The 21,651-nt window shown below is 42.0% G+C and overlaps 1 protein-coding gene across 3 annotated transcripts in view; it reads right to left on the bottom strand.

Moving 5' to 3' along the window:
- Nucleotides 1–21,249, bottom strand: part of ESYT2 (extended synaptotagmin 2) — a 66,366-nt gene extending 45,117 nt beyond the window's left edge. For 2 of the 3 annotated variants that reach the window (XM_031615971.2, XM_031615972.2), the window contains exon 1: nt 20,718–21,248. In XM_031615971.2, coding sequence (XP_031471831.1) covers nt 20,718–21,077 — 360 coding nt within the window. In that variant the 5' untranslated portion in view covers nt 21,078–21,248. Of the gene's footprint in view, nt 1–20,717 lie in introns of all 3 variants that reach the window. The other variant, XM_090143134.1, reaches the window with a different exon arrangement.
- Nucleotides 21,250–21,651: the final 402 nt, after the last annotated feature.

Raw genomic sequence — 21,651 nt, 5'->3', positions numbered from 1 at the left:
CTCCACCCCCCCCTCCACTGCCTGCCTCCACCTTCCCTTCCAATAATTCACCTCTGGTGTTATTCTGGCAATTTCTTAACTCTGTCAATGACAGAAATATCCTAGCTCTACTGCTGTAAAACTGCAGGATTCAGTATGCCTGAAATAGAAGCTGAAACAGTTAATAATTAGGGTTCCTCAAAAACACTGCAATTAACTTCAGCCATTTGTTGCCTAAATTAACAAACAACTGCTGTTTCCATTATTTTCCAGCAATCTGATTTGCTTCCGCTCAGCATACTTTGGCATGGATTCTATGTTTGCAGTCTTAAAGGTATTAAAATCATTAGCCTGTGCAAAGCAAAATCCGTCTTCAGTGTTATAAATACAGTTTGCTGTCAGTATGAGAACTAGACAAGGACACTGATACAATTTTACTGAGCATCATTGTGCATGTATTACATAGGGAATGTCTTCAAATCGAAAAACATCTGTAAGATCCGGAAGGAGGCTGAGTATGGAAAATCAGCTTTGTCATACATACTATTACAGCCCACAGGGTGCTCCACAGAACTGCAACTGGGAAGACCTATGTAAATCAGTGAGACTAACCGTGCCCTGAAATTAAAAGCTATATAAAATAAGCAGCACAGGGTTTGACGGTAATTGTCCGTAAACAAAAATAGATGAATAAATAAATAAAGTCAAACATCTGAAAATCAAAGGGAGAAGAAACCACCCCCACTATAAGTCAGAGAGAAATAGGTGGGGAAGGGCCTTAGAAGCAACTGCTATGGCTCTCTGATCACTGTAAAAACTAAAGTGGAAATAGCAGAAAAAATGGAAACCTATCTTAATGGAAGAAGCAGTTGTAATGGCATGCAAGGTTAAGGATTGCATTTATTTATAAACTGGAATGTGAGGCATTTGAATGCTTGGACAACACATCGGAAAACAAAATAAACTAATAAAAAAAAAAAAAAAGAATTCCATGCCCTTTGAGTCAGATCTGCACCTATGAGACAGAGCAGCATTAGACACACATAGTTGGTGTCACACCAAATGTTCCTGCAGCACAGGCTGCCCCACGTGAGCTCTGCTATCAGCCCCACACGCCCCACAAGCTGCCACGAGGCACAGCAGACGTCTGCTCAGCACACATTGCCCAGAGTGATGTCTGCCATATTTCTCACTGTCCCACAAGCTCAGAGCCAGGGCAGGCATCGAGCTGAAAGAAGGAATTCCTTCAGCAACACAGCAACTAAACACAGAGCAGATTTGCACTTGTAAAAAGACTGAAACAAGCAGCTTTTCTGCACATCCATGTCTAAACACTAACACATGAAAGCTTCTATACAAAAGGAATATACCTCAAGTATTGAAAAGGAGATACTCTGAATAGTTGAGAAAGTTGTATTTTGTTGTAGCCCTCTGTTACTTCTGTTATTCTCTTCTTCCTCATGTCATACCAAGCGGTTCAAAACTGAAACGAACAGCAGCTCACACATGAAATAAATTTCCTGGTATTTCATAATGGGAACTTCCTAACACATTATAGTATTACACCTGGAAGACAAAGAAAACAATAGCAGCAGTGCACAGGGTATTCTTTTTGTAAAACCAGGAAAAAGTAGCACAACACAGGTCTTCAGAAAGTGCTGCAAATGGTGGCAGTGCTGTTGTGACAGTCAACCCACCAACACACACTGCTGAATTTAATCTAAGCCAAAGTACAGAGAGAGATCACACACTCAAACTTTCTGCTAAGCTAGCATTAAACATGAAATTGAGTTGAAAATATTTAATGCTTTTCTAAATCTGCAAGCATCTCTTATCAATGATCACAGAAGTATCTACATTTTTCTTTTAAGTAATATAAGAATGCCATTTTGCTTCAATATATTTTTAAGAAGTTATACAAAACATGCATAGAATTACAAGGTTGGAAATGACCTGCAAGATCATCTAGTCACCGTCCTCCCATCACCATTGCTACCACAAGCACTAAACCATATCTCGTAGCTCCTCATCCAGATGTCTCTTGAACACAGCCAGGGATGGCGACTCCAACACCTCCCTGGGCAGCCATTCCAGAACCTGACCACTCTCTGAGAGAAAAAGTTCTTCCTTCCGTCCAACCTAAACCTCCTCTGGTACAACTTCTCATAGAATCACAAGGTTGGAAAGGACCTATAAGATCATCTAGTCCAACCGTCTTCACACTACCCACTGCTACCACAAGCTACTAAGCTTGCGGCCATTTCCTCAGGTCCTGTTTATTGCCTGGGAAAAGAGGCCATATCAGACTGCATATCAGACTGTGATTGGGAAAATGACCCAGAAGGGCCTTAAAGTCATGGCAGCTGTGAATCCCTCACTCAGTCCATCCCCACTGCAACACTGCAGCACCACCAGTGCGCTCTCATTTAAACATTCCACCTGGCTGCTACAGCAAACACTGCCTTTGGCAACATAAAATAGTGTATTTGCAAAGGAAAATCCTCCCTGAAATACTGCTGTGCTGGGACTGACAGAGCAACCCAGGACCACTCAACTGAAGGATGCTGAGACAGCAAAGCACAATTTCTCCATGCATGCCTTTCACTTCAGTACCTACTAAATCTGCTTCACTCACATAGGCAGTGAGGCTTGTTGAGAACTGCAGTACTTTTCAGCAATTTGACTCATCAGTACAAAACCTACATAAAATTTGCTTAAGTGCTGCTATTTTTGCATGTGAGTGCAAAGAGAGACAGTGCAAGTACACTGCAGAATGAAGTTATCCAGAAACCTATTTTAGCAGCAGCTTGCCATAAAATCCTCTGGGATAAGCATTATAAGCAGCTGCTCTGGAAGAAGGACAGAACAGTAGTCTGCAAGCAGTGGAGCTGGGAAACCCTTCTTCTAGCCTGACGCTCAGCCTTTGCAACCCCATCTCGAGGAATGCTGGTCAGCCCAGAAATTCACTGAGCACCACTCGCTTCCAGAAACATTGGGCCTTAACCCCCTGAAGAACAACACACAAAATATATACCCCTTGCCATAACATATTTTTTACTCCTCTGTTTTTTCCCAGAGTTTAATGCAGGTTTCTGATCTCAAAACAAGTTACCAAGAGCAAGAAATACAGCCATTAGAATTTAACTTCACCAAGTAAAAAGATTCATTTTGCGTTTATCTTTCTCTAAGAAAAAAAAATAATCACAACAAAAACAGACTGAGGAAATTAAGTTATGCTTCCCAGCTTGATGGCCAGATTTTGTATTTTAAATCTCTCTTCAATAATAAAAATTCTTTCATGTTTCATATAGGAGGGTTTAAATTTAAAAGGACTAATGAAATCACTAGATAGAGTAGAAATCCATGGATGAAAACAACCCCACAGATCTAACAAGGCTGGTCTGCCCACAAAAGGCAGCCCTTTGATTATACTGGTTGATTTCATATCCTTTATTCAGATGTCACCAAGAATAAGGACTCACTGAAAGCAATCCCCAGGTTAATGGGAAGTGAAAGATTCCCAACAAAAATATTTCAAGGCATTCTCCAACTGAAACAAAAGATTTACCTTTCTTCTAAATTACCAGTTGGAACAGAAGTGAAGTTGAGCACTTCTTGAAGAGAGGTGATTAGCTCTTAGGTTTACCACTTACTTACCCAAACTTAGGTTTGGGTTTACCACCCAAACGAGCAATGTGATCTTTTAACTGTCCAGAAGACCAGAACTGTTAAGATAGCACAGTGCCCTCCATCTCACCTTCAGTGAGTGCTCACAGCAACAGCAATTGTATTGAAGTGTCCATGTCCAATGGAAAGGCAGGACAAGTAGAGTTAAGTAAATAGATAAAGGAAGGACTGAACAGCATGACACGTGAAAATGATCAAGAACTGAATTTACACTCAAAGTCTTCTTGTCACACCAGGTGACAGACATCTAACTTAACCAGAATTCACGAAGTCAGACATCCCATGATAGCCCATGTTACTATGTCTCCATGTTCCCACAATTGCCACTGAAAGCAGACTCAGATATTAAATGGTCAGACTGCTGAAAGGTACAGCACGAACCAAACTTATCAAGACTCTCACTGAATTTTGCTACTTGAAAAATGCACTTTTTTACATGCTGCTCACTTAATCTCTTGTTATTCTCAAAAGTCATTTAATTCATTTTCCTCTTGTCCCTAGCAGTCTTAATTACCTTGAAATTTTAGCTTTGGGGTTATCTAAGTTTTATAGGGCACTGACATCTTATTTTTAACATTACATTTTTAAAAATGTCATATTTTATATTTGTATTTTTAAGCATAGATGACAAATTCCTTTCCAATTCTCTTGAGAATCCAGGCATGTTCCCAAGGATCCTACTGCATGCCAGAGTGTTTTGCTGTCTTCATGATCAACAGAAGAAAAATTTCCTCTCTGGATTGCTAAATACAAGCTTTCAAACTAGTTTATACAACCAGTGAGGCAGCACAATTTACTATCGTTTGAATGGACTTGTGCAAAGCATCTGTCACTGTCCTACATCACATTCTTGTCCCTAAACCTGAGAGATGTGATGTGACAGATGTACCTCTCAGCGGATAAGGAATGAGCCAGATGGCCACACTCTAAGTGTTGTGGTCCACAGCAATGTTCAGGTAGTGACTGGTGAAAGTGCTGTTCCTCAGAGGGTCAGTACTGGGACCAGTATTGTTTAGTATCTTTGTTGGTGACAAGGACATGAGGATTGACAGCACTCTCAGAAAGCCTGCCGAAGACACCAAGCTGTTTGTCGCAGTCGACGTGGTGGAGGGAAGGGATGTCATCCCAAGGGACCTGGACAGGTTTGAGAGATGGGGCCATGAGCAGCAAGGCCAAGTGCAAGGTTCTACACTTTGTTTAGAGCAATCCCAAACACAAACACTGTCTGGACAGAGAATGGACTGAGTTAAACTCAGAGGAGAAAGACTTGAGAGTACTGGTTGCTGAGAAGCCCAACATGAGACAGATGTGTGCCCACGCAGCCCAGAAGGCCAACTGTATCGAGGGCTGGAACATTCTTCCCATGAAGAAAGGTTAAAGAAACTGGGCTTGGTCAGCCTAGAGAACAGAAGGCTCCAGAAACATCTCATTGAGGCCCTTCAATATTTTAAAGGAGCTTATAAACAAGATGGAGATTATGGAGATTGACTTTTTCATAGCCTGATGACCCACCCCTGGAGTTGCTCAATACAAGGCTGGATAGGTACCTGGGCAGCCTGATCTGGTCAGTGGCAATCATGCCCACGGCAGGAGGGTTGGAACTGGATGATCTTTAAAGATCCTTTCCAACTCAAGCCATTCTATGATTCTATTAACTCTGTGGGTCTCTTCCAACTCAGGATGTTCTATGATTCCATGCTCTTTAATGTCAACTACAACCCAAACCATTCTGATTCTATGAATTGTCTGCAACTATGAAAACAAGTGCTAGCTTTTGTGCCAAATTGCCCACAACTCATACTGCTTCTATCTGTACTAAAAGGATGAAGATTTTGTCATAAAAATGGAAGTTCTCCCTGTTGCTCCCTGTTCATGTTCTCAAACACAAGTTTGCAGTTTGCTCACTCCAAAACCGGTAACATTATATGCAAATTCAAGCTGGGTTAACAGCATCCTTAGAAGCCAGACAAGAATACAGAACACAGTCATTATATAGTTCTTAAACTCTTTCGCCTGATTAACTTCGAAGTGCAGCAAAATCTGTACATACTGTATTGCACACAGTACTATCTACCAGATTTTATTCTTCATATCAAATGATTTTTTTAAATATAATCAAAAATCATACAAGGTTTGACATCTTAAAATCTGCCCATACTATTTCTAGCTGAAAAACCAGCAGCTGCTACGTAAAATCCAGGAAGTATAAAGGACACATGCAATGCATGGCAGTTTTGTTGAACCTGTAAACACTCTAAAACCATGCTGAGAAACTGACAGAAGACAAAACAGATTAACAACAAGAAAATAAATGCAAAAAAAACCTCCAAAAAACCAACACCCCACAATCACAATGTTTTATTTGAGTCTCAGTTCAAATTGTGATGACAAATGGTGAGGAGAAAAGCTCTGATTAACCAATAGCAGAAAATACTGCATGGCACAAAGCATCTCTTTCTTGTTTTTCCATTCAAGCACTTCTTTCAACATGCGCAAGAGTTCTCTGAAACTGTCCATGTTTGTTTCTGGTCTTCTCCTGAAGGACACCACCCACTCTACAAATCAGTTACAACATGCTCACCGGTAACACCAGCACTTCATCCAGAAGTGCAAGAAGCTTGCCTGAACAGATACTGAGTACTGGGAAGTCCAAGCGGACTTCTTAAGGAAAAAACACAGACACACATAACCAAGTGTCATTTGTACATTTCTGGGCTGGTTCTTATATAAAGCTCAGTGTTTTTAATGATCAGGTCTGCAGCAAGATTGCTAACATTTGCTTCCTCTGAAAGGATTTTGCCTGCCCTCTCCCCCCACAAAGAGGCTGCATCTCAGCACAGTACACTACATGCTCTTAGTTGTTTACCAAAGATACTCAGAATACAAAACACATTTCTTTGGCACCACTTACCAAGTCTTGCACTAGGTGAGATCAAAGGCCCAGCCTTACTCTGCAACCACAACTGAGGCTTAAGGAACAAGAAAGCAAGCAGTACTATGAGGTTATCCTTGCCTGAATGTACTTGCAGTTTCTCCAAAAACTGACTAACCCTCAAGCAGGATCATGCTGGGAACAGGAAACCAAAGAAAAGCAGAACTGGGAGACACTCACCATCCAATTCTAACCCACTGCAGGCATCATTACGCTATTTCTGTTTATAAACTCCACCTTTAAACCATGGAATTTGCTGCCATTACTCAGAACAGAGCAGGAAGGACAGCTCTGGTGTGTTTTTGGTAGCATGGGTTGCTAAGGAAAGACTGAAGCACTCTGTTAGACCAAGTTTCTATACTTAGGTATGCTACATCGTGTGTTTGAACTACAAGGTGGAACCAATACTCAGCCTGCCACCCAACTTAATTGTTAGCTTCATTCTTATGTATCATTCTTAGTATTTACTGCAGGCATATCCACTGGCTTTGAAATAAAAAAGTGTTTTTGTTATATATCGAGGAGATCTTAAAAGTATGTTTCCAGTCCTGCCCACAGCTCGTCATTCCTCTATTCATCCAAATTGCAGATCTGTTTCAATGGCCTACCTTTCAACTTGAATAACTGCCCCGTGACTGAGCTTAACACCTCTTACCCATTTTATAATAAGTACAGCAAGCGTGCTTAAATTAGACCTGCATACGGAAGGGATACCACTTAAAAAAAAAAACAAACCAGCTTCCACTGCTGAAAACATGCATGCTTAAGCTACTGAACTGCACAGTAACATCCAGCAAGCTGCAAATCTGCCACAAGATCCATGCTTTCTGTCAGCCTCAGTTGCCATCAGAAAAACATTGTACAAACTTCAGAAGCAGTAGGGTTTTCATATGTAAATACAGTAATTCATTATTCTGGCATTACAAAAACAGGTAAAATCTTGGTTCCAGTAAAGTAGTTGCTGAACTATGAATTCCAATGGCTCAGGACTTGTGGCAACTTTATATTCTAGCACATTTATAATACACTGATAATAACATGAAAACACCACAAAAACTACGTTAAGAAGAATCCTTGAGCAGGTGGGAGCAATGCATGGACAAAGTGGCCACAGAGTGCAGATACAGCACCTGTGGTACGTATATAATTAAAAACAGACCAACAGCCCTGCACCAACACTTAGCTTTGACACTGATATTCATGAGATAAAATCTGAAATAAACAGAGTTTAATACTTACAAGAACTGCAGTTATACACTACATACAGAGTAAGTATAAAAAAAAGTTATATGTAAGTGACAAACTGGGAGTTCAAGAACTTCAAACGCTTCTTGAAATCTTAAATAATTTTAATCACAAAATGAATCGAACAACAAAACACTCTCCAAAGCACTACAAGGTCTACAATTCTCCAAAAACATGAGCAGTACTGGACAGGTGCTCCTGAGTCTGCAATATCATTTACTCCACACTCAGCAAAAACAAAGACAGGGCTCCCCATGCAGGACTGAAGACGATAAGTGAATGGGTACCACTGGGTGTGCAGCACCTTTTCTCCAAGACATTACCACTGGTTGCAATAGTACAGTCGAAACATTCCTAGATATTTACTGCTCTATTGACCCTTTGATTTGTGCACACAGCAACATTACACTTGGTCACTTGACTCTCCTTTCAAATCTTTATAAATCAACAAAACCAAGGTGGGAAAAAAAATACTGCTATGAGTAGTAAATTTGGAGCTCAGAAATCAACATCTGACTACAGCTGTATCATTTCAGTCTGCATCAAAACATTCTTCAGTGTCCATTATGAGTTACCATATCATAAAAAGAACCATGAAAAAAACTTATCACAAAACACTAAAGATACAACTATTCTTTCTAAGCTCAGCTATTTTAAAACATCATTAAATTTGTATCTTTTACACATTCAACAATAACCAAGGCAACCTGCACCTGCTTTATCACTAATAGAGAGAAAAAAGGACCTCAGAAGATACACATCTTGAAACATAGATAGAGACCTCTGAAGACACTTTTATTAATCACAAAGAAAGTCTGAGGTGAATGCAGACTTGTGTCCAAACTTAGGTTAAGTAAAGTGTAGCTTCAAACAGAAACCAAATATCTTATGCCTAAAAACAATCTGAGCACTAGTACTAGAAATTTCTATCAACTAAACACAACAGCCTGAACTGCCAGAAATCAACCCCTCATTCCCTAGAATCTGGCATCAGGAAATCTTGCACATGACAATGACAGAATAACTACAGCACTTAATTGAACCGCTCCAAAGCAGAATCATCCTTCATCTGTAGTTTTCTTGACACGGGATACATCTGTGCATAAGTAAACTTATGCATGCATTCAAAGTCACCATTGAACTCTCAACAGATTTTAAAACGGATACTGTGCTATAGTGCTCATCATTTTTTTTTTTATTAGTTCTATAAGAGATTATTTACTACATCAATTAATTAAAATCCAACAGCTGTGCCCAGATTGCTGATTTTAAGCATGTAAAAGTAGCAGTGAAGCTGTGACCTCATTACTCCAGGTTCTTACTGCAAAGAGGAAAGGGGACCTCCTGCAAAAAATGCACCTCACTCCTCCACACTGACTAAAGACAGATGGCAGAGAGGCTTATATCCCTAGAATGAGGTGCCCAAGCTCAGCAGCATGAATTCATATTTCTGTTTGCTATAGCAAACGTCATTATTTGTGCTAACTGGCAACAGCTTTTACTGTTGTGTTGTTTTAGACCTGAATCCCAGCCCATTATGATTAATAGATACTTTCAGCAGTCTAACTTTGGTCTGTATGCAGATCTTTATCACATGTAATAACTTTCTTGCAAAAAATATTACTTGAATTTAGAAGAATGCAGTGATGACAGTTCAAGTGGAATCAGATCTCCTGAGTAAAATGCCACAGTTCTTTTCAGAGATCTGCATAAATAGTAATTAATTTGTAGTTATATCATTCCAGCTGAAAAAAGTACTTTGAGAAATTCAATGGAAGGCTTTTTCAAACACAACTAGCCTCTGAAAAGAAAAAAAAGCACATTTATTTCCATTATAAAAGGCATACAGTGATGCAAGTCAAAATGTGCCATTCTAAGTGCCCAGTACAACTTGCTGCGTGCAACACAGCCCCGATTCTGGTCAACACGTTTGAAAAATTCTCAGGACATCAAATAGTCAGTAAGCATTTACCTACAAATGATTTTTGTTTCAACTATGTTGAAAACTTTCTGTCTTCACAACACAGTCAAAGATTTGTTTGCTTATGGAGAAACCTTCCATCAAATGACTTGTAAACAATACTGGAAAAAATTAACACCATCTTTGAGATAGGTATTGCAGTGTTTCATTATCCATGTTCACTTTTGTCCCTGGGGGCTCAGTAGAGTTACTTTCTGTTCAAACAGTGACATCTCAAATCCTTTGTCATTGACTAATCTGAGCTGTCCCAAATCTGTTTGGTTTTATTTTATTTTTTTTCCATTTCTCTTATTCAGTGGGAGGTCACGGCGTAACAGCTTTACTTATACATTGCATTCACCAGAGTACCACAGATAGGAATGTTATTTCCATGTGCTATGCAATGCAATCAATCACAGCGATAACAAGCAGAGCTGGATTTCATCGCTTTGACTGCTGGAAGAAGAAACAAGAACATGCAAAACCCACAAGATGACTGGCAAAAAGAAAAGTCATTTCCCTAAGCACTGCAAGCCTCAGGCAAGAAAACAAATGACCTTACCATCTCTCACGGGTTACATCTAATCTTGAGGCTCCTGTGTTACATAGGAAGCACAAATCAGACCTTTACAGTAGAGGAAATTCCAAAGTGATCTGTCAGAGCTTCAAATCCATTACTTTTAGTAATAATTAAAAATTTTGCTCTGTCAAGTGAATCTATTTCTATTATCTTGTCAAAAGCTGAACTGAAAATATCCAACAGTTTTTCAGCTGGCACTGTGAGAACACAGATGTGAACTGATATTATAAATGCTTTGAAGCAACCGTAAGCAAAAGCAACGATCATTTCCATCCCTTGAAGAGAGTTTCATGTAAAGTAGGAACATCTCCACTTCATATCTGAAGAAAATACCTCCTAAATATTCAACATGGCAAATACCAGATTCACTTAAAGTGAAGATGAAAGATTGGATGCCTTCCACCAGCACTAACAAACGCTGTCCTCTGGTTTCCTATCACCCATCTCCTGAGTTAATGTTTGAACATCTTTAAAAATTGCCCAATGAGTCCCACATTCACTAGCTCCATAAGAACTACCCACCACAACTCCTTTCCAGTTCTGCTTGAACATCCAGAGTAACACTGTGCAAATTCCCTCTGCAGACTTAACTTAGAAAGGTTTAAGACGTAGGAAGAAGGTGAAGACAAACACAAGAACACCCAATTTCAGCTATATCAACTATCAACTTGTATTTCCAGTGACAGCTTTGCCAGCAGGGCTGTTACAGTGTACCAGTATCACAGAGGTCCCTCCCAGCAGTGCCAGAAAAACACAACATTCAGGATACAGGAAGCAGGTACACTAAAACCAACCTGAGAGTTCTGGAAAACACCACACAAGTCCCAATCTACACTGCTTTAAAATAACATTTTTGTAGTTCTTCATCTCTCCTACGGGAAAATTAAGGTTTTTATTTTTATATGAGAACCAAATCAAGACTGTGGTTCTGACTGGATCTAATGAACTAAAAAGGAAAAAAAAAAATTACTGGGGAGTTTTTTAGCACATCAAAGTACCAGAATGAACAGATTGGTAACGTTCTTGTTATTCACAACCATACTCTAGAGTACTCAGACAGAACACACAGGACAGAAACTTCACAGACTACAACTGCAACACTATGAAAACACAAAGGTACTGCAGGCAAACGATTTCTGTTACATGGGTCAGACACAAGAAGTTATCATGTGCAACTTTTACAAAAGTTTTATATGTCGGCAATCTGGTAAATAAGCAATTACTGCAATAAAAGACTTATGTGAACAAAACAGGAATGAGAAAATTTAGGTTATTGAAAAAAGATGGATAACTGAAGCACATTCACATCAAAGCAGAGCTCACACGTACCACACCCTGAAAAGAGAGGAAAAAAAAAAAAGCATTCTGAAGTCCAAATATTTTCCTTAAAAGACAAACCAAAGTGATCATGAGACTACAGTTAACCTGTCAATCACTGCATTAATCATCTAATTAATCACTATTAAATCTTCTTGTACTACATACAATTCAAATGACAAAAAGGCCGATTTCTCCCTCTTCCCCACCTTACCATTTCCTGGCTGCTTCTTGCCATGTAACTGGCAGAGAGTGGGCGAGTGGAAAAGTGTTTTCTTTCTGGTTCAAGTATTTTAGGAGAAAGTAATTGGTTGAGGGACACGGTGGTTTAAAATATGTATTTAGTCAGCATCATAAAACTCACTACTAGACTAAGACAACTTCCTAGCACACATCCAAGATAATTTAGCATTCTAATTAACAAGATGAATCAACAGACTGGAGGAGGAGGGAAAGGAAACAAAATAAGAACAGACATTTCTTCATTTGAAGTATCACACATTCACTGCGGTAACGACAGCCTGCTTGGAAACATGCAGACAGATCAAACTTGCTCACTACCAACAAATCTGGAGAGTTTGTTCTATGAAGCTGCAGAAAGCAGCTCAGGGCACGGCTCGTAATTCTTCTCCCAGCAGCAGAATGCCACAAGAGTTCTCGTCAAGTTTTTGCATACAGAATTACAAGCAGAATTCACTACTGTATTTCAAAGCTAACCAAGTTAGCAGCCTATAGAACACATTGTGTGAAGAAGGGCATCTGAGAAAGCATAGAAACCTCTTTTCAGACCACGTGTTACAAAGAAGCAACAACAGTGCTTAAAAACCAAGCAAACTAAGAGCTGCCTCAGCTGACAAATTCTACTTGAGGTTTTATCCTTCCCACGCTGTTTTCTTTTCAGCAGGGTATTACAAACTGAACGGCACAGGTTTTAAGAACAGAGGTGTGGACCAATAGTGCAGGACTAATTCAAATCAAAACCTGAGGACTTACAGCTACCTTCAGCATGCCTTACGGGTTCTTTTAAAAATTAAATTGGGAGACACTACTTTTTAAAAATATATATTTAATTTATTTTATGCAAGTGCACCTGTTTCCTTTCCACCTTCCCATTAAGGCAGAAAGTGAGGGAATACAATGGACAACGGATTGCAAATACATTTAATTTCTTATTTTGTGTTCATCTTCCAAACCTTCCCCAAAGAAACTATTTCAGTTTGGGTAAATCACATGAGCCAGTATCTATCCAAAGGAATGCAAAAAAAATAAATTCCCTCAATTCAAGCAAACAAATTGCCCACCCTTTTCCATCTACACTAAGTACAAATCTCTCCAGTGAAAGCGCTTGCTTTTGAACTACAATGTAAACCTGACCCTGCTGCTATATGATAAGGACAGCGAAATGACAATGTAATGCTTGCTTGTCACATGACGGTTATTTTCAGCCAAGCAAAACCAGCTCCATATTTCCAGTAATGACTTCCTGAGGCATCATTCCAGACTGCTCCAGCTGAACACCGTTAGCCCCATCTCCAGTGTTCAACTGTTACTGAGAGTTCTGCAGTCACATCAGGGTGTAGCAGACAAAACTCAGCGCAATGACTCATTATCCAGCAACGCTCTGCTTTGGAAGGTTATTTATGTAACTGGAGTTCCGTTGAAAACTGTGTGTGTTTTAGCAATTTGCTGCACAGAATTTTAATACTAGCTATTTAGCTGACAGCCATCTCAACATTCTACTGTTGTACTACCTTCCAAACAAAACATTTCTTTAAAGATAGCCTCCATCTACTCCTTTCTGATGGTACTCTTAACACATAACCAAACTGTGTTAGTTTCAGCTGGGATGGATTGTTTTCTTCAGAGTGCGTGGTATGCTTTGGTTCCAGGTGAAAAACAACGTTGATAACACTGAGATGTTTATAGCTGCTGCTAAGCAGTGCTTTACAGAGCCAAGGCCATTCCAGTTTCTCAGAGAAGGAGCTGAGAGGAAGGAGAATTAGGAGAGCTGAATTAAATTGGCGAAAGGGATATTCCACACTATAAGAGTTTTGAAGGGATGTGGGAGTTCATCTCACTCTCTTCCACTCGCTGAGGAGCTAGCTGGACATCAGTTGGTAGGTGGTGAGCAATTGCTTGTGCATCACTTGTTATATACATTCATCTACATATGCGTATATGTTATCATAACTATTATTCTTTTCCTTTTCTCTTAGTAATAGTTTTATCTCAACCCAAGGGTTATTTGGTGTTTTTCATCAGTACTCCCTTCCATCCCACTGGGAAGAGAGCAAATGACTGATGGTGAGCTACCTGCTGGATTAAACCACAACACAGCACAAATGCTGCTATTTTTTGCAGAAAAGGTTTCTTATCATTTGCAAGCTGCAGCTGGAGACTGAAAGCTAATTAAATGGTAACTTAAAACAAAACCAACCACAGAATAATTTATGCTGGAAGGAACCTCTGGAGCTCATCTGATCCCACTAAATACAGGGCTGACTCTGAAGTTGGCTTGAAGTATCCACAGTTGTTGTATTTGATAATTAAGTATGTTTAAATGTTATCAAAGAACCTGGACATGCAACTTGACATTATAAATTTTCCAAGTGCGTATTTTACCTTCCCACAAAAACATCTCAGCAGTGTAATTTGCCACTTGTTTCTGAGAGTCCACTTCACGCATGCTATTGCTCCATTTCACTTCAAACCTGACCGTAGACTTCCACATCCTCCTTTTTGTAGGCAACAGCACTCATGTGGCAGCACAGTAAGCTAACTCCAGGAAACAATCCAGCTGAATGCTCAACCTGGCAAAAATCTGTGCTTAGTTGGCCAAGTAAATTCTAATACTGGCACAAGAAGGCAGTGGGAAAATGCAACTGTGTGCAGGACATGCTTTTTGTCAGGAGTGCACTTTTACTTCATTTTGAAACTGCAGAATCATTTGCTTTGATTTAACTGCTGGACTCCCTGACTCTCTCTGGAATAAGCTTATTTGGGCACAGAGAAAAGCAGGACTTGGCTTACATATAAAAACTAGGGATGCTGTTTATATACATTCTCATGAATAAGGAATTGTTAATGGGAAGAAGCTTGAAAACTCCCACTGTTCTTCTTTTAACAGTATCACAGGAAGCACATAGATGGAACAGAGCAAAACTGAAAAAAGGCTGCAGCATTTAAGCTGCAAAGAAAATAAGACTTCACAAGTCCAACAGACTGGTACACGAAGGTTGGCAAGAACTACGCAGGAATAAAAATTAGAATTGAGTTGAGGATGAGGATGAAATAACTCTGCAAAGAGGCCGAAGAGCACCTTTCCTTCACCCCTTAAACACCTTATCAATGAAATTCAAGAGCAGATGGGACACAGCTCACTTTATTTCTCTTAAGCACTATGAGTTTAAGAGAAATAAAGGAATATGCTAAGGAATGAGAGACAGATCAGGAGAAAGTACCTTAAGAAGCTGAAGCAAATGGAATGGATATAGCCAGACCAGGGTATCTACTGAACACACCAGAAGTCAGTAAAGGACTTAGAGCAAGCTGATCTGGTGGAAAGACTCCTGTCCATGGTGGGGGGCTGGAACTAGGTGGTTTTAAGGTCCTTTTCCACCCAAAGTATGTTAGATTCTACAATCCTGATTATTGAAATTCACCTCTGTAATGGAACATCTTAACAAAGCTGAATTTGGACTCATTCCAGTCCAATGGGGAAAGAATCAACCACTGCTATCAGTTCAATAATCCATCTCTCTATATCCTTTATTTTCAGTAAGAGTTCACAAACACCATACAAAGATAAGGATTTAAATTTTTCTTTGAAGAAGTGCAGTTCATGGAAATGCAGCTCTACATATATTTCAAGTTCTGCTTGCCACGCTTACATCAAACTCATAAGCTGTCCCCTGCTAGCTCCTCAGTTCCTGGTGGGGTGTTCATTCTCACCTTCCCTAGCAAAAAGCAGTAGCAGGCTAAAAATGTTCAGAACAACTATCCACATTACTAGCATCAAATACAATGGAATCTATAAAAGGTAATTCTGCAACAGCAATAGAAATAAAAGATTTTTGCATCTGTATGACGAACCACACCAATCTAATGATCCATGTTAGTTTATAATCATTTATTGCTGCTTTCAGAACCTGATATACAGTATAAAGCTCTACCAAACTAGCTTTCAGATAATACAGAGGATATTTAACAACTGCATTCTTTTAAAACTTCATTTCAAAACAGGTTTTAAAAGCAGCTTCCAGAAACTCACACCTCAGCACAGACATATGGCCAGCAAGAAATTGCTGCAAAGTTCAAAACAAGTTTTGCCAAAGGCAATTTGAGCAATTAGAAAACTTCTGTGCAATTATTAGCAATGGCTGGGAAAATGGGAGATAATTAATTTGATTTATATTGCAGCTTAAGTCAAAGATGTTTATTTTACTAGAAACAAAACACTACCTGTTCTTTCATTTTACAATACAGGAACAGGACACTAAAGAATTGCTCTGAATACTCAAAATTTCTATGGCAGGCTTTCATTATTATAAGTATGTAAATATTTGTATAGTAACCTTTCTATTTACCAACAAGCCCTCATGCAAAGTAAAAAAAGGAAAAGAATGGAATGCATATCCAACTACATTCTGTGATGTGTCAACAATCTCAAGCAGCAGTAATATAAAGCTAGAGGAAACTTGTAGAAGAGGCAGAAAAGGTTGACGGTTACTCTTGGTTCCTCTGCTCCCTTCTGTAAAACTTTGGTCTCCACTGCCAAGATCTGTATGACTTCTGCCTCTCCATATACAGCTAAAGTCAGCCCCACCCCTATATTCAAAAACTATTCAGGCATGAAAACAGCACTGGCAGACTTGAATGAAGATAAAATAAAGATACACCTTCCTCAGTTATTCAGACAAACAGCACATTTGAAGAATACATTTGAAGTAGTTCCAACAGTTACTAGTAACTTAGATAATATCAATTTGTTACAATGAAAAAAACCAACAATATAAACACACATTTAGAAGGCCTGATGCACCCAAAAACAGTTCAGAAAATCAAACTATTACTTTCAGGTTAATATTTTTCTACAGTGTTTGACATATTGATAAACATCAGCACATCATGAGATCCAGCTTAGCATTAAGTAGCCATACATAGAAGTAATTTTTTCTTATAAACCACTGCTCAGGAAAGGCAATCTAACATAACAAACATTTGGAGAGAGGATGAGAGGGATGTATAGCAATGTCTTACAGCCTCTCTCTTCTATTTTGGAAAGTCTCATAAAAGCTCACCTATAATTCCTACAGCTGCAGCAGTAACAGCATTAACTGAAGGTATAATTAGAAGTTGAGAGAAAGATCTTTTTGTTCAATGGGAATTAATAAACAAACATGGCATTGCAGAAATCCATTTGTTTACCAGACATACTGAGTACATACTTATATCAGTAGGGAGTCTTTGGAGATTCCTGTCCTAAACTATCAACCTAAGATCCAGTTCACAAGTTCGATTCTATAGCATTCAGAACTCTTTATGCCAAACAGATGTAAGAGCATCACCACCTCTATCCTCTGTACTCTGCAGATGTCACTCAGTACAGGATATGACTCTGCAGTTACAGCTCTAACGTTTCTTCTTCCACAAACATACCGAGTTATCAGTATAAACCAGTTATTACTGAAGTCTTCATTGCTCTGACCACATAACTGGAGTATTTGACAAGTTCATAGAAGGGTTTTGGGAAAAAAAGTATATACATATTATTCTAACACAGGGCTAAATACAAATAACTTCACAGTTTTGTAGGCAACATGTTCCTAGCATACCTAGCACAGGCACATACAGAAGCAACTGAACTTTGAGCTATTATTTTCTTTCTTCCCCAAAAAAGGGAGCAAACAACCTGCTATCAGCACTTGGTAGAAAAAGCAACCTTTACATATCAATTGCCACCAATTCATACTGTGTCCAAATCAGAACATGCAAAAAAATGTCACTGTGACTTTCAGGAAGTGTAAATAGTTTACAGGAAACTGATTGTGGAAAGGTAAATGTGCAATTTTTATTTTCCCAAATCTATCACCATTACAAAGGAAAATGACCAAGGTGGAAGGCAACAGGACCCAGTGACTGACTGGGAGGTCCCGAGGAGTTGTGACATCAGTGAGATGTCTGTCTAGACTGGTCTCATGCCTGAACTCCAGCTGAGCATGTCTGGGAGATCTGGAATGTTGAGCCAGGCTTCGAATCATGGAATGGCTTGGGTTGGAAGGGACCTCGAGGATCATCAAGTTCCAACTCCTCTGCCACAGGCAGGGTTGCCAGCTGCTAGATCAAGACTTAGATCATCTCATCTTGCTTGAGTCATGATGTGGGGCTGCTGGCATCAGTTTCCAGTGTCCATCTCTGCAGCACCACTTGCATTTCCCCAGCTCTGCCTGGCATTTCCCCAGCCCAGGGTGACGGAAGTGGCATCACACTGGATCTATCCAGGCTGTGGGCACAGTCAGGACGATGTCACCTACCTGATCCTTGTCTCTAACAGCTTTACTATGACTGTGTGGCATGGTGGGTGCAGAACAAACCAAGTTGTTCCCTACATGAGGACTAGATAAAGACCATCAGGTACTTCATGAGGTCAGACAACAATTACTTGGAGTGCTTTGTCCCAGAGCCTGCATAACACTCAAATGTCAGCCTGCAGGATGAGAAGGGGGCTGCAGAGCCAGTGCTCAGCTGAGCTTCCCACCTGGGGTCTTGGCAGCCCTTTTCTGGGAGCACACAGGTGACCTCAAACCCCTATTCCAGTGGCTGCAGGAGCTGGAAATGGTCTCCATAACAAATGATGGGAAGTTCTGGCAGGACAGAGCACCATCACATGCTTTCTGTGCATACACAGGCTTGATCAAGTGCAGGCACACCATGGCTTAGGTAGGATGGAAGGTACATCTTCCTCTCAGTATGCTTATTAGAGAAAATCACCATATTATTGACGAGGTAGCTGGAGCTCCTGCCCCTACTCATGCTGCTCGCTCTCATGGTCCTGGCAGAAGCCACAGAATCATGTTTATTTCCACGATTAGAAACCAAGAGAGTATACTTCAGTTTGGAACTTGCATTGAAATAGACAGATAAACTGGATAACAGCAACCTATCAATAGTAAAGAGATGTCAGACATATATATATGTAGTATCTCTTGCTTGAAATATGACTGAAATTAATGAGTCTCCAGGATAACTTTAAAACAGAAGGAAAAGGAACCTGTCCAAGACAGGTTACACAGACAGCAAAAAGACTCACACAGAGCTTAATGACTTTGACAGCAGACATCAAGGGTCCCTTTTGATTTAAGTAGTCCCTTGGTCCTCAAAACTGTTCTGTTTTCCAGATTGTATGTAATCTGGAAGCTACACTTATTTGGTTGCAAGATACTTCTAGAATACAGCATACAGTTAGCATAACAAAAAAAAAAACACAAAACAAAACAAAAAAACAAAACGAACCAATGAGGTCTTTAAAATCTGAGAATAAGATTAAAGAAGGGGAAAAAAAAAAAGGTGATCTACATCTGCCAACTGACGTATCAGAAGGCCATACTCAGGGGAAGCCCTGCCTATCGATCAGCTGCTCTCTCACTATATGATGATACACAGCTGTTTGCAGCCAGCACTCATCCTTCTCTCTAACATACGCTGTGGGCAGAGATCCAAAATCAAGAGGCCCCTTTCTAAATTCAGGTACTCAGACAACTCCGCAGAAGAATTAATTGCCATTTTATCAAAAGTAACAAATTATAAAGAGGGGGAAAAAAAAAAGCCAACAGCTCTTACATTACCTCTATGATTTCTAATTTAAGACTTGCATTTCAGTTCCAGGCAGTAAACCCATCTCATTTCTTTTAAAGACAGCCCCCACTTTACTACAAAATTTCCCCAGAACTCAGGTAAAAGACACAAGAAAACAGAAGCAAACAGCCTCCCATTTCACCTATATACTGTATCTGCTCTGGATGCCCAAAACTTGCATAACTTCCTTATTGGAGCTGGGTTGGGCCACATCAGGTGTAAGTCTGACCATGTGAAAACAGCAGCTGGAACAGTTATTGCAGCCCTGCCTCTTGTGGGGTCACTGCACCCAGCAGAGACGGCTGCCAGAGAGGAACAGGGAGCAGCCAGCAGCAACACCGCATGGGAAGAGTTAGCAGGAACCCTCGAGGCTGGTGAGAGCTTCAAGCTCTGCACAGCAGGTTACTATGGCAGAACAGGCCGGGATGAATGCTGCCAGGTAGTTGGTTGTACGCCGTGTTTAAAAAAAAGTGTTAACACACCAAAATAAAAATTACAAAGAAAGGGTATTCAGCTTTGGAGCCGTTTCAGCTAAAAACTAAACTTAAAAAAACACGAGCTCCGCAGACTTATTAGAAAGCTCCAAACCTCAAAGGAGGATTTCACTTTCCAAGGAAGCTCTTCACAACCAACCACAGCGCAGCACAAACGAGGCCACCGCGCACCTCACAGCAAAGCCCTGAAGCCACTCGAACCACCACCTCGTCTTTCTGTTACCGCTAAGGGACGCGTTATTTGAAGATGCAGAACAGCTCGGACACTGAATTTGTCACCTCCAATCTCAACTTTCTCAGAAAACGCTCCTTTTCCAGTGCGCATCACGGGGACCTCACAACATCTGCGGGGTGACGCGCGGATCCCCGCGATGAAGTTCACTGAGCGGGGGCAGCCCTGCCTGCCATCGGGCCGGGGAGCAGCGCCGGGCTCGGGCTGACGGCGGCGGGGCCGCGATGCCGGGCCGGAGGGATGCTCCCCGGGCTCGCCCAACGTCGCCGCACGCAGGACGTGCCCCCCGGGTACGGCATCCCCGCAGCCAGCCGCTGCCCGCAGGAGGGGCCGAGGCCCCGGCCCGCCCCGCAGTCGCGCTGCCCGCCGGGCTCGGAGCGCCTCGGAAGCGCCGAAGGGTGTTGGCCGCGCGCTCCCTCCCTCCCTCCCGCACTCACCCACGCAGGCAGATCGGCGGAGGAGACGCTGAGCCGCACCGCCTCCTCCTCGTCCTCCAGGAAGGCGAGCGCCCGGCCCAGGCGGGAGGTCTTGCCGCCGCGGTGCCGCCGGATCCAGAAGAGCCCGCACAGGGCGATGAGCACCCAGCTGAAGCTCAGCCCCAGGTAGCCCAGCACGTACACGGGGAAGATCAGCACGAAGCTCCTGGCGAACTGCGACACCAAGCCGGTCACGTCCACGCTCAGCATCGAAGGCGGCGGCGGCTCCGGCCCCGCGTCCGCCCCGGCCGCCGCCGCCGCTTTCTCCGCCGCGGCGGGAGTCCCCGCGCCGGGGCACTGCTTCTCCGCGGCCCCGCTCATGCTCTACCGCAGCGGCGGCTCCTACGAATGCGGCCGCTCCTCCCGCTGCTGCTCCTCCTCCTCGGGCGCTGGCTGCGAGCGAGCAGGGGGCAGGGCGGCGGCGGCGCCTCGCATCCTGCGCCCGGCCCCGCTCGCCGCGCACCGACACCAACCGCCGCCCGCTTCCGGGTTCGGGGCGGCCCGGCCCCAGACGCCGACCGCCGCCGCGGGGAGGGCGCCGCGGGCTGCGCCGCCGCCAGAGGGAGCCTCGCCCTCAGCCGCCGCCATTGGCGCCCGGCGCGGCCGCCCCCTCACTGCCGCCTCCCGCAGACCCCTGCGCCCGGTCCGGTGCCCCGCGGGGTCTGCATGACGGAGCCCTAGCTCAGGGCTCGCCTCGGTGATAGCGTGTACTTCCTCACACCGCAGCCTCTGCCCGCTGTCACGCACGCGGTTTGGGAAGGTCCCATCAGTTATAGCATTCTGTAGAGAGCTTCTTGGTTTACTTCGCTGGGGGAGATTATGAAGAGACGGAGTGCTAAATGAGGAACCAAAGGCTGGTGACTCCCCAGCCGAGGTGCAGGAGGTGTTTCCTGAA

This window comes from Phasianus colchicus, chromosome 6 (assembly GCF_987193195.1).
Source record: "Phasianus colchicus chromosome 6, bPhaCol1.hap1.1, whole genome shotgun sequence".
Taxonomy (NCBI): Eukaryota; Metazoa; Chordata; class Aves; order Galliformes; family Phasianidae; genus Phasianus; species Phasianus colchicus.
This window is presented reverse-complemented; position numbering and strand designations above follow the sequence as displayed.